The following is a 14,753-nucleotide window of genomic DNA, read 5'->3' as shown; positions in this document are numbered from 1 at the left end:
AAGTGACTAACCATTTATATGTCAGTGTATTGTATGTAGATGACTCATTCCGCCTTATCCTACTGGGCATCGCATTCATTCGACCATGCGGCAATTCTGTCGTCGCATTTCCGTTATGTTGACAGATCAAGGACTAATGATTGAACGTGCGTCTTCTACTTCAAGTTAAGTATACCTAACTAGCCACAACCTACGTGTAGCTCAGGTTTAATCTCTGACAGGTTATCAGACAACAGCACGCTTTCTACAACATTGAAGCACAGTAAGATAACGTCATTATATTTTGATCGGTGCATAGGCTTACATGATACATATCATTAGTATGATAATTTTGGTGTATGCAAAATACATATTCTGCCGTCCATAGCCTGCCGACGAATTTGTGTCAGCTCAGTCTACGGAAATGTTTGAAATATGTTACTCGGTCACGTATAAATCTGCTTTCGATGCTATTTCGTTTATTGATGACATAGAATCACAACTTTCTCCTAAACTTCATTTCCGTATACTTCATGTGCAAGCGTCGACTCGTTGGTGCGTGATACCATACGACACCCGGCCAATCGTTGACTATGTCATATTTCCCATTGAGATTAGACCACTGACAATCATTGTACCACCATCCTCCTTTCCTAATTTCCGCACAATGCCTGCCTGACCGATCATGGTCTGCGTCTCTCGTGGAAAATCGCTGGTTATTAAGCCGGGCATTAGGATTGGACGGATGAGCAAAAGAATCCGTGGCGTTGCCTGAATAACCGCTGACATGCAGTCTGTAGTCGTCCGACTCTGGTCCAACATAGAAGGAGCTGATAGTAGATAAATGGGTTAGAAAATCGATATGAGACTTTTTAGGTTATTGCTATGGGGCTGTAGGTAGTAGGCAGAATGATTCTAGTATTCGAATCCAAATCCGGTGTTAAGTTAATTGAATCGTGTCGAGTCGTCGATAATAAGGTTGCGAGTATACCTACTGAAATTAAACGCTCGCTCTTCGCCGCCAAGAGTTAATCTATCAGCGGAAATTGTAGTTTTGATAGTATTTCCACAGTGAAAGCCTTGAACATCGATTTGTCGTATCCTAGCATAAGGAAAAGACAGTAAAAAGCTACGCACTTTAGTGGAAAATATATTTCGGTGAAGTCGTGATCAACCCACAGCAATGTCACGAAGTGCAATGAAATAGTCATGGTAGAAAAATCGATAAATCCTCCTTAATGCAATGTGAAACTGGCAACGCGCGACCATAGGTGCACTTTGCTCAATACGCATAAAGATACCTATTGCTCTTCACTTTTAATTTGCTTTAGAAAAAGGCTTAGACCTATATCATTCAATAATCGATAGACTTTGTCACATTGCCCAATAGGGACATACTGTAGTTTCATATTATAAACACGTCAACGTACATGCTTCAAAAGGCCTCAGTCGCCGAGAAACAATCCCCATACAACATACCCCAAACAATACTCATACTCCACATACTCTAGCTACCTTCAGACAGTCCCTGACATTGTTTTTCTTTTCTGCAAAAATATTCATTCACAATATATTGGAAATTGAAGTCACTCAAGGGTACTACCCATTGGCTGTGTGGCGGAGTATGAGATCCAAGAGCGTTGGTAACTCTAGATATGTTTTTAATTTTAATTGAATCTATATATAAGCACTATTGTTGTGATTGTGATCTAATTGAATGCTGGTCATTTTGCACGCGTAGCAACTATTGAGCTCCGATATTGCAGAAGCAGTTGGTTTTGTATCAGGTGAATTCGCTCTCCAACATCGTTGTCAAATCGGTTTTTTCTTCCTGCTATTTGTTGACACAGATTGACACTGCTCGCTGTGTGACATCAGTTTGATAAAAAGCATAAACTAAAACTAGTATCTTACATGGTTAATTTGAGTCAACCAATATTGATTCATGGCGAAGTCAAAAGTGCCAAAATAAAATCTGAAAAAAATCCAAAACTAAGTTCTTTATGTCATATTTGGCGCATGCCAAAATTAGCTATGCCTGGTAATCGGCAATCGAAACCAAGATCCCTCGTTTGCAAGACCAGACGTGCCGTACTGAGCTACGACGACCGTCAAAACAATGGTAATTTATAATTATGCATCAAATTTAACAGCACTTCTATAGAACTTTTAAGGTTCTATAAATACCATTACCTTACAAAATCACCAACGTATATGTATGAGCCATAATGCGTTTTAACTGAGGCACTACCTACTATACTATAAAGCAGTGGTTACCAACCGTGGGTGAATTCCCCACTGGTAGGGTATTCAATGGCTTCTGGGGGCGAATAGACCCATTTGTTAAACACTTTATACAGGGCAGTGTATTTATTAACCGTTTTCAGTTAACTGCTCTGTAATGTATCTATCGGAAATTGTATTGAGTGTTGTTCACAAAAACTCATTTTCAACTCCGATAACCAATGATGGCGTCACAACCGCATCCAGCACGACCAGTACGACTTAAAATTACGCTCGCTACATTTTAAGGATTACTGGTATCGGTTCACTATAGATAACTAACGTACGTAGGTTAGTTATTCATAGGTTGACAATACGTTTTATGTTGCAGTTATATGCAATCGTCGTACGTACTGGTGTTTTTGTGTGTCTTCGTGTACTCAAACAAGCAAATAGCTTCTCCGTGATGGCTGAAGTTTTGGGCAGTGGATAATGAAGGCTCGGAATAAATCTGACGTGGGGAATGAAGACGAAAAGGTGGGGAACCACTGCTATAAAGTGTGATGTATATAGCTATATTCACTGTCACCTGTATTTTGCATAGTATTGCTCGCCGTTTCTCTCAATCATGTCGATTCTCAGTTCTGTATTGCTGGTGTACGTCAGTTGATGAATCGTTTCTAATCCTGGAATACAAGCTGCGGTCATGGGAATGTTCTTTTCGGTTACATTTCTGCTAGCACAACGGGTACGACATTACGCGCCTACAGATGTACCATTCTCAAGATCTTTCGACATACCTAAAAACGGATTGTTACGAAATGAATTGCCACCCAACCACTTTTCCGTCGCTTGCCCAATTATTAAGTAAAATTTGGATGCAAAATATTGCATTTCAGTTGGTGTTTCTTGTACTGTAGTATAAGCCGCATTATATTTTAGATTATAGATTACGTTTAGCTCACGTCTAATACACATGTCTGAAACGTCTAAAGTAGGGATGGTGTGAACGCGAGGTTCACGTTCGCGTTCTGTGTGTGAACCTCAGAAATCTGGAGGTTCGCATTCACAAACCAATCTTGGGGGATTCTACACTGTGAACCTTTTCCATTCATTACAATTTCTTACCTCATTAAAACAACTTTTGTTGAAATGTCTCATATTCCAATTCTTTGTATGCCACTGGCAGCACGAAAAGAAATTCATCACTAAACGAGCATGCACCTTGCTCCTTCCAAAGATTCTGTTGGTTTTGTTAGAAAAGCTTGCACAAAATATTCAGCTCACCGTTTGTGAATATTTTCTTAGTGACTTTATGTTGTGAGGTTGACCCGAAATAACAATTTTGATCCACGATCGGATTCAACGAAATTTATATTATAAAGAATGCAGAGTTGTCTTATGTAAAAAATCCATCCGGCGAGCGGGATTTGATATTTTTATTGTATCAGAAAAACCGAATCCGTCCGATTGGGGTGTTGGCTACTGCATAACTTAATTTCAAGCAACATCTGTAGCAAGTATAGAAGTTTCACTCTGATCTATATCGATGTAGCAATAGTCTGACGCAAGATTGATTTTATGTAATTATTTTAGAATTTGATTGTTCCAGTTGATACATTTGGTGATGTTGAAAATTCAGCATTTACTTATATGTTATACTGGAATGCTTTCATAATGTGGCTAAAGTCGACGCAATAGGTATCGTTTTCATCAGGGGGCCAAACATGCGGCCCGAGGGCCGCATCCGGACAGCCATACGATTTCATCCGGCCACGTAAGTAATTCTGAGTAGATTGAACAATCCCTGTAATATCCAGTACATTTCTAACAAATGTTGAAATATTATCGTAAGAAATACTTCCCGCAAGGCAGCAAATGTCAGAATCATAGGCCACATTATGATCATCCGAGAGTGGTGTTATGGTTTCACTCTAGTCATCATCAGGAACAAGTTGGTGACACTGACATCCAATTCCCAAAACTCAAAAAGGTGCACAGCGAGTTAAGGAAAATGAGCCAAAAAGTAATTATTCGCGAAGGGACGAGCCAAAGCGACCCTATTGTATGCTGGTCGCGTGGAGAATATAATTGTTACAAAATAATATAATTCAAATCTATTTGGTCGCACTGCTGTATCACTTCTGACTCTAAAGTACCTAGACCAGGGCTGGCCAACCCGTGGCCCGCGTGAAGGTTTTGAGCGGCCCGCGGGGTAATTTCCGAAATTTCTAATGTTATCAAAAAGGGATTGCACAGATTGTGAACTTGTGAGGCCAACCAAAAATTTGGTTAGTCTGGCCGCAACACTTGAGATGTGATGACTAAAATATCAGTTCCGACGCATTGGCAGATCCATGAGCCAGTCACATATTGGTAGATCTTCGTACACTACAGTAAAGCAGAATAATTTGCGATAGATTTATCAAAAGTAAAAATTTTCTACACGCTTCGCGCAACATGTTGTCACTCGATTTCTTGCTTTTAATATTGTTGCCCCTTTGTGAAAATGAAAGAACGCCTAATGTATCAGATTGAATCTAACTATATTCACGATTACGAGACAGAGTGTCGTTCAGCATATGCGACTTTGCGTTTTTACTCGCAGAAAGACCGTCGACTATGAAACCTAGGCACTAAATCAGCGGTTCTCAACCTTTTTTGACACGCGCCCCCCTTGGCGATGGTCAAAAATATCGCGCCCCCCTGACCCCCTTACATTTGTCGTCATGTCAAAAAAGAGCACATCATCTAATACAGAGGTGGGCAACCTTCCTGCTAATCATTGCCGCATTTCGATTACTTATGTAGCCTAAGGCCGCATTCCAGGGCATAGCCGCAATGAACGACCTGGACGCAAAATGCCTATGGTAAACTGTCCATTAGGGCTGTTCAAAAATAACCTTTTTTCCTGAATCTTGCTGGCTACGTGATTAAATCGTTAGGTTGCCTTACAAAACGACGCACACCAAATTTGAATTCATTCCAACCAATATTCGCGGTTTTCGTGGAGTTTGAAAATTTTAAATTTGCCCAAAAACGCAAAAAAAATATTTTTTCAAATTTTTCTGCCAACCTCATGAAATTGTTGGGCTGTCTTCAAAAACTATGCAAAACAAATTTGACTCAATTCCAAGCCGTAGAAGCGGAGTTATTCCAGATTTTCGATGATAATTCGATGATAATTATTGGATTATCCACCGATCAAGGATAATCCCAGAATTATCAAAGAAAAACTGAAATAACTCCGCTTCTACGGCTTGGAATTGAGTTAAATTTGTTTTGCATAGATTTTGAAGACGGCCCAACAATTTCATGAGGTTGGCAGAAAAATTTGAAAAAATAAATTTTTTGCGTTTTTGGACAAATTTAAAATTTTCAAACTCCACGAAAACCGCGAATATTGGTTGGAATGAATTCAAATTTGGTGTGCGTCGTTTTTTAAGGCAACCTAACGATTTAATCACGTAGCCAGCAAGATTCAGGAAAAAAAGGTTATTTTTGAACAGCCCTCCTGTCCAAGTGTCCATATCAATTCCCGGTGAACTCCGGAATATTCTGCTTTTCACAACGGCCTATTGTACGCACCGAAATCGCGAGTGGCAATGTTATAAATAGTTGCTGGAAGTGCATATTGTCGCGCCGAGCGCGAAAATTTTTCAGAGCCGCGAATGAATTGTTATTTCTGGAGGATTCCCATTCCTGCTCCAATTAAGCTACTGCATTAAAATCGAAAAATGAAGTTTTGTTGAATTGCGCGGAGCGTGAAGAAAATTTCAAGATTAAATAAAATCTCTCGAAAATTAGGGAGTGAATTCATAATTGCAATTTGCATGTCTGCGGCTGCCAACACATACTAATTGAATTAGGCGTCGACGGCCGCACAAATTCCCTTCTACGGGCTGCCCACCCCTGATATAATAGTATACATGAGGTATATCTTACGCTAATTTTAAATCCGCATTACAGTTCTTTAGTCTTTTACATTGCTGACAAACTTCCCCAAACTTGTTTGAAAATAACAAAAAAATATTGAAAAGAACATCAATTAATTTCAAGGTAGGTTGCATTGAGACTAATCCTGATGCTGGTAGTGACTACAGAGAGCACGGCGTCGTTCTGTCCTGTCATGCTAAATTTGATCAGTTTTGGAAATGAATTAAATTGTGTTGATTTATAGCCAAATTGAGGGCAAAACCAGGCAACCTATATTGCATCTAAGTCTGTCTTAGGCAGTGCAGTTCGCCAGCTATCAACAACAGCTACCTAGCGCACAGAGATTTAGGCTACGGCCAAAGCTATAAAGTCATGAATGACTTGCACGTAGGAATTTCTCTACATCTTCAAAGAATATCAAAAATTTGCTCAAATGAAGTTGAAGTCAGCCTATACTCCGTTGAGCGCGACTACTGGAGTTTGAGTTTGTCAAGCTTTCTAGAATACGAATTAAGTTTAATCTTCAATAATCGTATCTTCAGAATGGTTGTGAAACACATGTTTAGTCACAATTTATACAGACATTGACAAAATTGACAAAAATTTCTCGCTTCCCCCCCTGAGAGCCTCCCGCGCCCCAGGTTGAGAACCCCTGCACTAAATGATTGACGCATGTTGGTCGAAACTTTCTATATCGATATGTCCAGATGCCAATAGCCCAGTCCTTGCAAACTGAGCCCAGCGATATACAGCAGGCCCGCAATATAGTCAGGTGACAATATTATTGACCTGTGAACTTCAAAGAAAAATTCGCGCTTCGCGCGGCTAGTGGCCCGCGCAACAGTTCGTCAATCGAATGTGGCCTTTTGGCTGAAAAGGTTGGCCAGCCCTGACCTAGACAGACAGAGAAAGCAGAATCACGATTATTGATAGCGAGCCAAATTCTAACGTCCACGTTGACAGTTAAACCCCGTATGTTCTTCACAACGAATATGCAGAGTTAACGCCAGATTACGACTAAAACAAAGAGCATAGACGTTTGCCAACTTACTCCGTCGTTATAGTCAATGTTTTATCGGTTGAATTCAAACTACCTATCTTCGAATTTACGCCAAAAATTTCCGTTGTTTGCTAATAAAGGTGTTGCTACAATATAACCTTTGATCCGTAATGTGATGTAACTTATATGTAGGCATGATTGATAGTAAAGTATTCATGCGAAAAGTGTGCATTGCGAGGAAACATATTGCAACAATTTGGCTAGTACGGCCCGCTTGCGGTTGGAAAGTTTGAATCAGGCCCGCGAATCAAGTTGAGTTCGACACCCCTGGTGTACAATGTACATTAGGGCTCTTCAAAAATGACTTTTTTTCCCAAATCGGACTGGCTACTTGATAAAATTGTTAGGTTACCTAATTTAAGCCTACACACAACATTTGGTTCAATTCCAGCCAGTAACCGCTTTGCTACAGGAGAAGAAAGTTTCTATTTATTATATAAAAATAAATAATAAAAAATTTGAAAATTTTCTGTTCACCCCATGAAAGTGTTAGGCTGTCTATAGAAACGATGCTCACCAAATTTGGTCAAATTCCAACCAGTTGGAGCGGAGTTATTGCCGTCGAAAAATTTGGATTTGAATAAAATAGTATTTACGGTGAGCAGAACTACAATAAATAACCAAAGAATCGGTCACCGTAAATACTATTTTATTTAAATCCAAATTTTTCGACGGCAATAACTCCGCTCTAACTGGTTGGAATTGAACCAAATTTGGTGAGCATCGTTTCTATAGACAGCCTAACACTTTCATGGGGTGAACAGAAAATTTTCAAATTTTTTATTATTTATTTTTATATAATAAATATAAACTTTCTTCTCCTGTAGCAAAGCGGTTACTGGCTGGAATTGAACCAAATTTTGTGTGTAGGCTTAAATTAGGTAACCTAACAATTTTATCAAGTAGCCAGTACGATTTGAGAAAAAAAGTCATTTTTGAAGAGCCCTAATGTACATTGATGTACTACTTTACAGAAATGTAGTGTAGGATTTACCACTGTGACGTCACGTGACGCCATAGGGACGTGTTCACGTGCGCGTTTACATGGTACGATTCCAGAGGGTTCGTGTTCACACGAACCAGAACATTTCAGGGGTTCGCACCAACCCTCGTTCACAGTCAGCACAAACTCGTTGACGGGTATTTTTACAGACGGTTTACTACAACAGTGGCCAAAGGGTCACATGCAATTGACGAAACATTGCGCGGGCCACTAGCCACGCGAAGCACGAAAGTTTTTCAAAGTTTATAAGTTGATAATATTGGTACTTGAGTATATTCGGGGTCTACTGTGAGGACAGGACTATTTGGCGGATGGACATATCGATATCGAGAGCTTCGGCCAAGGTGCGTCAATCATTTTGTGCCTAGATTTGATCGTCGACGGTCTTTCTGCGAGCGCAAACGCAAAGTATCATGTTGGAAGACACTTTTTATCATAATTGTGAATATAGTTAGACGCAATCAGGCGCTTTCTTTATTTTCAGGAGGGTGTAAGTAACAATATCAAAAGCAAGTAATAGAGTGACAACATGTTGTTCGATGCGTGAAGAAAATTTTTACTTTAGATAAATCTGCCGCAAAATATTCTATTTTTTTGTAATGTACGAAGATCTACCAAAAATGTTCCACCCATGGATCTGCCAATGTGGTTGAACAGATATTTTAGGTATCAACATCCCAAGTGTTGCGGCCAGACTAATCAAATTTTTGGATGGCCTTGCAAGTTCACAATCTGGACAATCCAATTTTGATAATGCAACTAATTTCGAAAATTTCCTCGCCGGCCACTGAAAACCTCGCGGGCCACACGCGGCCCGCGGGTTGGCCGCCCCTGGTCTACTATAAGCCAGTGGTGCCCATCTTTTTGGGATGTCGGATCCCTATTTCAAACTTCAGAGTACTTATGGAGCTGTATGAAAACACTCCAGTACTCAACACTAAAATTTAAAGGCAGGTAGCTTACCTCTGGATCCCACCTTCTAGCTAATTCAACAGCGTGCACATTGCACACTGACCTCTTTAGATTCTATATCAGTTACTTTAGCATTGATTGACACTGATTGGCGAGGGCCACGCAATAAAATAAAATGAAAATGCATATCATTACTACAACATACAATAGCACATATATGTCGTTATGTCATAGCTCTTCAGTCTTCATATATTCATGCACTTGATGCACAAGTTTGAGGGGACTATACGCTAAGTAATATTGTACTAATTGCAATTTATTCTTGACTATGAGTTGTTATTTTGTTGTTTGTGAAATTGTCTGGCAATTTACTCTTCCCAAAGACGATCAATAACGGCCTATGACCAGCAGAACGGAAGGTATGTCCTCATCTGACGGGTATTCATCCATCCGTCTGAGGTTGGTCTTCAAGAATACTTTTACACTGTTTTCAGAAGCGATCTTGGGCGCCTTTAGACATATCTCATATTCCTTATTTTGCATTCATTTGCAGAAATTGACAATAACTATTCATAAATCAAACAAAAACTGTCAATTATATTTTTGTGGCATATTTAGAGGTCAGTCTGAGTCGCAAGAAGGCTAGCTCGGAACAGCATACGGCACTGTGAGCCTCGGTTGGGAATCACTGCTATAAACCAATGAACATACAGAATGATGTATATTTCAAACATCTTATTTTACATCAGATACCAGATCCTATTGCTAGAATTCAAGGGGAGAAGAATATGAGGAATGTTCACTCCCTCCTATCAATCGATAGCAGGAAGAATTTATTGCTGCAATATAAGGCATTACCTAGCCAGAATTCTCTACTAGGCTTCCCAAATCCGGTGACGTAATCGATCCAATCACGGGAGAAGTCAACTTCACCGTTCATTCTTCGCTGAAACACCTGAACAATAACGGTAGTACAGTAGTGGCTTGAGTTGTGTCAATATTTTTCGTCCTATAGTCCAGGGGTGGCCAAACCGTTTTGAGCCAGGTTTTGAGAGAAATACAAGGCCAACCAAAACATTATTAGTCATACTATAGATAACTAACCTACGGATAGATACGCAACACCCGTCGTCACGCTTGCTTGCTCGGAGTGAATTACTGCTCAGCAATCTGAACGCAACGTAATTGCCAATATCATAGCTGACGACTAGATCGCTCAAACTGAATAAATTTGATCTTATTATCAAGCTACTGTCGCACTGATTCCGAAAATATACATTAAAATCTGATCAGGGCAATGGAACCGCCTCGAAATACACCTCAAAGTCTGAAAATCGGCATTGTTCTGAACAATCACAGCCACGCAAGAGTCATTGTTATGGTCATTGAGGTGCGTCGCTGCGATTGTTTGGGACAATGCCGATTTTCCAACTTTGAAGGCTATTTCGGGCTGGTTCCTTTGCCTTGATGAAAGTTTAATGTATATTTTCGGAATCAGTGCGACAGTAGCTTTCAAATAAGATCAACTTTACTTAATTTGAGCGCCTGGGTCATCAGCTATGTGATTGGTACGTTGCGATCAGATTGCTGAGCAGTATTTTCCTCCGAGCAAGCAAGCGTGACGACGGGTGTTGCGTATCTATCCGTAGGTTAGTTATCTATAGTCATACCGTGAAATTCGAGCTGTTGGTGACTAAACTACCTGATCCGACGCATTCACAAGATTTTTCGTATATGACCACAAAGTGCAATACTTTGTGGCAGATATATTTGACTTGAAATTTTCTTAGCACTTCGCGCGATTTATTGTCAGTCGATTTCCTGCTTTAAATAATGGTAGTTCTACCCCGTCCTGAAAATAAAAAAAAATACGACCAATTTACAGAAATGAGTCGAACCATATTTCCAATTATAAGAAAACGTCTCGTCCAACATGCAGAGGAGTTGTCGTATTGCAAATATTGTGTGTGTTAATCAGATGAACATATGATCTGACGATCAATATTATTATGACTTAGCGTCTGCACACGCAGATGGATCGTCGCTGATAAAACCATGGTACAAAAATCTTCAATGTTAATGTCCAAGCGCCGAATTTTCCTGTCCTTGCCAATTAAGCCCAGCGGTATACAGAGGCGACTCTCAATATAGGCTATACAAGTAACAATATTATTGAACGAATTCATTCATTACCATTTTTAGCACCTGGCACGGGGAGAGTTTTCATGACATAATTGTTATCGATTCCATGCGTAAATGTAAGGTAAGTCTTGTTTCCACCGTTAACTAAGAGAAGAAGGTTTCTAACATACAAGTGGACCGCTTAATGGTTCGTAGATTCCATGGGGTCTTTCTACCGAAAAGGTTGGCCACTCCTGCTATAGGCCCTAGTCATTTAATACGCCATTGAACATGCACTCACAATCCAATTTCCTCCGTCGGTTGTAACATCGCAGTATACTTCTTTTGTGTCCAAATATGACGGAATAAATATGTCGTTCAGTCCCCCGGTAACGTTCAGAGATTTTGCCGTGTCTTCAGAGAAATTTTCACAATTCCTCGGCGCAAACAAGAATCCAACCTCTAAAATAACGATAAACAATCATCGGCACTTTTTTGGAAGAGTTCTGTCACTTACTTTCATTTAATTTTCGGTCAACCATCCTCTCCACATTGGTTAAATTCACCTTCCCGGCTGAACCCGGAGGTCCAGGAGGCCCTGGTGGTCCAGCTTTGCCAACTCGCGTTAATTCAGTCTGACCAGTACTTTGTTGCATGGGGCATAAACTTTGACATTGCTGGCAATACAAATCTCGGAATGCCCTATCTGCGACTTGACACTGGGCTGCTTGCAGAGTCGTCAAGGCCAAGATTAGAGCGAGTATTGGCGGTATTACCATTGCAAGGGCCTATCAGTAATATTTCAGCGGTGATTCAAGTATAAGCACCTTTGGCTAAAATTTCTTCTCGCCGTGTACGATCAACTTAGCTATAAAAACAGTTGCCTCTGTTTATAACCAATTTGTGACCGAGAGTATCGTTCGCCTTTTTCCGATTGCGGCCTTTTTCATGAAAATCTCATTTGCTAGTCAACCCAAATATGAGAAATTCAATGAAGATACTTTGCGTACATGTACTTAAAGGTCAACTGCATCTCAAAAATGACTTTGCCTTATTTCGTACATTATGTGGTTAGGAATATGAATAAAAGAATGAAAATTGAAAATACCTTATAGTTTTCAAGTAATTTAAATTATAAATCGAAAAGTCAAAAAACGGAAACGAAACCATTCGGCCATGAAATGACGTCATGTAACTGACACAGCAGAAGTCTTGATACCTGGTTTGCATAAGGTTATCCCTGTTGCTGTGGATTTGAGTATTTCAGTGTGATCATGAAAGCTGTTAAGAAGATGAGGAATGGAGGTAGACGTTATGTCGCGTATGGCTGCTACAATACGCAATATGCGGTACTCAAAGTGTCCTTATATCGCTTTCACAAGCCATATGCCGTCAGCCGACCGGACGCCTATAGCTGATTAGCTGAACAGTGCGGAACACCGTGAAGACCAAAATTGCGCACAGAATCATATTCATGCGCGGATCACTTCCAACCATCTTGCTTCAATGAAGTATCCGAGATACACAAGCTAGTTGACTACCGAACACAGGCAACTCCCGTCCACACTTTATTTTCACGGAGGAATACCGGTACTCCTCTAAAGCTACGTACTGTCCGAAATCGGTAAGTGAAAATGTATTGAGTCAGCTAGTACTATAAGACTGTAACTAACCGTTTCTATTAGTATTGACTGTGGTAGTAACGAAAGTAGTTATTGTTTGCACTCAAGTATACATGTAGAATTAAGTACGGTACCGTATATGCCTTCAAAAACTTTTGAAGTGGAAGTATTCTAAAATTAAGCCACTTCACTCATTGAATGAAGTAGTGGCATTAGTTACTGAAAAGGGAGTATGTAACCAGCTGACTGCATGACCTGATGGTTACATCGCTGACCTCCTTTTATGCCAATATGGAATAGGTGTCTCGTGCACACCAAAGATTCCACTGACTGCACACAGGTGTGACGCCGAAAACCGCCTTGGCACACCAAAGATATTGCGCTAAACGTACCGGGATTCCAACCTGGCTTTTATGGACTCCGTGGATAATTGAAAAGGACGCGACTCGAGCCAAAACTATAGAAGTGAGATGACTTGTGACTAGGAAATTTGCCACTTGGCTACAACCCTGATAAAATCATAGACTGATGAAGCTGTAGCCTATGAGTCAGGAAGCCTACTTATCATGTAAGCAGCAAAAGCAACAGGATAATACCGATGATCCATTACTATATCGTAATCTATGTCCCTCTCAAGATGTTGGCAGCTCAGCGGAGATGAGAAAGTACCAGTATCACCATAACTGTCGTAAAGTACTGTGTTAACTGTTCAAAACAACCCTTATAAGATTTCACCATATTCACAAGCCATACGCATCATTGTAGGATGCAGTTTGCAATCCTTTATTTAATGATACTTGAGAAGGAATACTGCCTTCAATCTGACTGTGTTATAACACCTTGTGATATTTTTTTGCCTTCTCTAGATTACTGCAATGAAGAAGTCAATGCACTCGTCAAAACACGACCAGGAACGGCAGAGTTCATCAATTTTATTTGAGTAGCGGCATCGTCAAAATTAGCTCGGATGATGATATTGCTGGACACAAAACCCGATATGTTTCTCTTCCTGATACAGTAGCAGTGTTGATGGATTAGTTTGTTGCATTTACTATTTTCAATAAAACTATTTTCATGCGCAATGAAGCATTTCAAAATTGAAATCCTTTGACACTACTGGATGTGACTTTTGATCGGATGGCAGTAACGACATGCGCAGGCAGGATTTTCCGTGTTGTTTTCTGCAGAATCTCCATAGCAATCGGAAGAAATTCCTGTGCAGTGTTTCTCAGCTTCCTGAAAAGTGTAGTGTTAGGAAATTACTTGGCAACGGACTCGCCGTTTCATCTTAATGAGGCTCATTCACTCATGCATCAAACTAGATGTTATAATTCTGTGGCCATAATCCTGTTCATATCTATAGTAAGACATCTTCAATGCATCACCATCCCAACAAGCCGATTGAAATCATGGTAATGCTGTGATTCACTCTTATTCTGTCAGCACAAACTCTCCCTGATAGTTGGCATTTAAGCTGGCAACCTCCATATTAACACCTGTGATTGATTGTAGCAAGATTCCTAATTGAAACGAAGTAATCCACCAAATTATACATAGGCCGCTACCATACTGCATTTCATTTAGCTTTTACGCTGATCACACTACATATTACCAACCGACCCATCATACGAAGCTGATAGGGGTTCCACTGATGTGGGATCGAGCGAATCACCACCTGAAGCGCGTCCGCCTTTCATACTTACATTCAAGTACTTAGATTCAGTTTTAACACCATACAAGCGAGTCCTTCGCCATACAACTAACTCAAATATTCGCCCAGCGTCTTGGCGAACACACAATCACACATATCCGCTGTGGTGAGAATAGAGATGTCATCTACTTGACGTCACAATGCACATTCTGCTTTTTCTGTAAACATGCCAATATTGGGACTTTC

At 40.2% G+C, this 14,753-nt stretch overlaps 1 protein-coding gene and 1 long non-coding RNA gene across 2 annotated transcripts; one reads left to right on the top strand and one right to left on the bottom strand.

Annotated features, from left to right (window-relative positions):
* Positions 1 to 436: 436 nt before the first annotated feature.
* On the bottom strand, positions 437 to 12,175 carry LOC145448435 (fibrinogen-like protein A). Its single transcript, XM_080326823.1, has 5 exons — positions 11,752 to 12,175; positions 11,536 to 11,696; positions 9,972 to 10,068; positions 2,792 to 2,888; positions 437 to 809 (listed from the first exon to the last, which is right to left on the bottom strand). The coding sequence occupies exons 1-5, from the start codon at positions 12,011 to 12,013 to the stop codon at positions 476 to 478; spliced, it is 951 nt and encodes a 316-aa protein (XP_080182949.1). The 5' UTR covers positions 12,014 to 12,175; the 3' UTR covers positions 437 to 475.
* Positions 12,176 to 12,254: 79 nt separating this feature from the next.
* Positions 12,255 to 13,942, top strand: LOC145448927 (uncharacterized). Its single transcript, XR_013918067.1, has 2 exons — positions 12,255 to 12,858; positions 13,723 to 13,942. It is a non-coding gene; the product is annotated as an uncharacterized LOC145448927 (long non-coding RNA).
* The last annotated feature ends 811 nt before the right edge of the window (positions 13,943 to 14,753 follow it).

This window comes from Botryllus schlosseri, chromosome 10 (genome assembly GCF_051294905.1).
Source record: "Botryllus schlosseri isolate E-star chromosome 10, Bs_hap1, whole genome shotgun sequence".
Taxonomy (NCBI): domain Eukaryota; kingdom Metazoa; phylum Chordata; class Ascidiacea; order Stolidobranchia; family Styelidae; genus Botryllus; species Botryllus schlosseri.
This window is presented reverse-complemented; position numbering and strand designations above follow the sequence as displayed.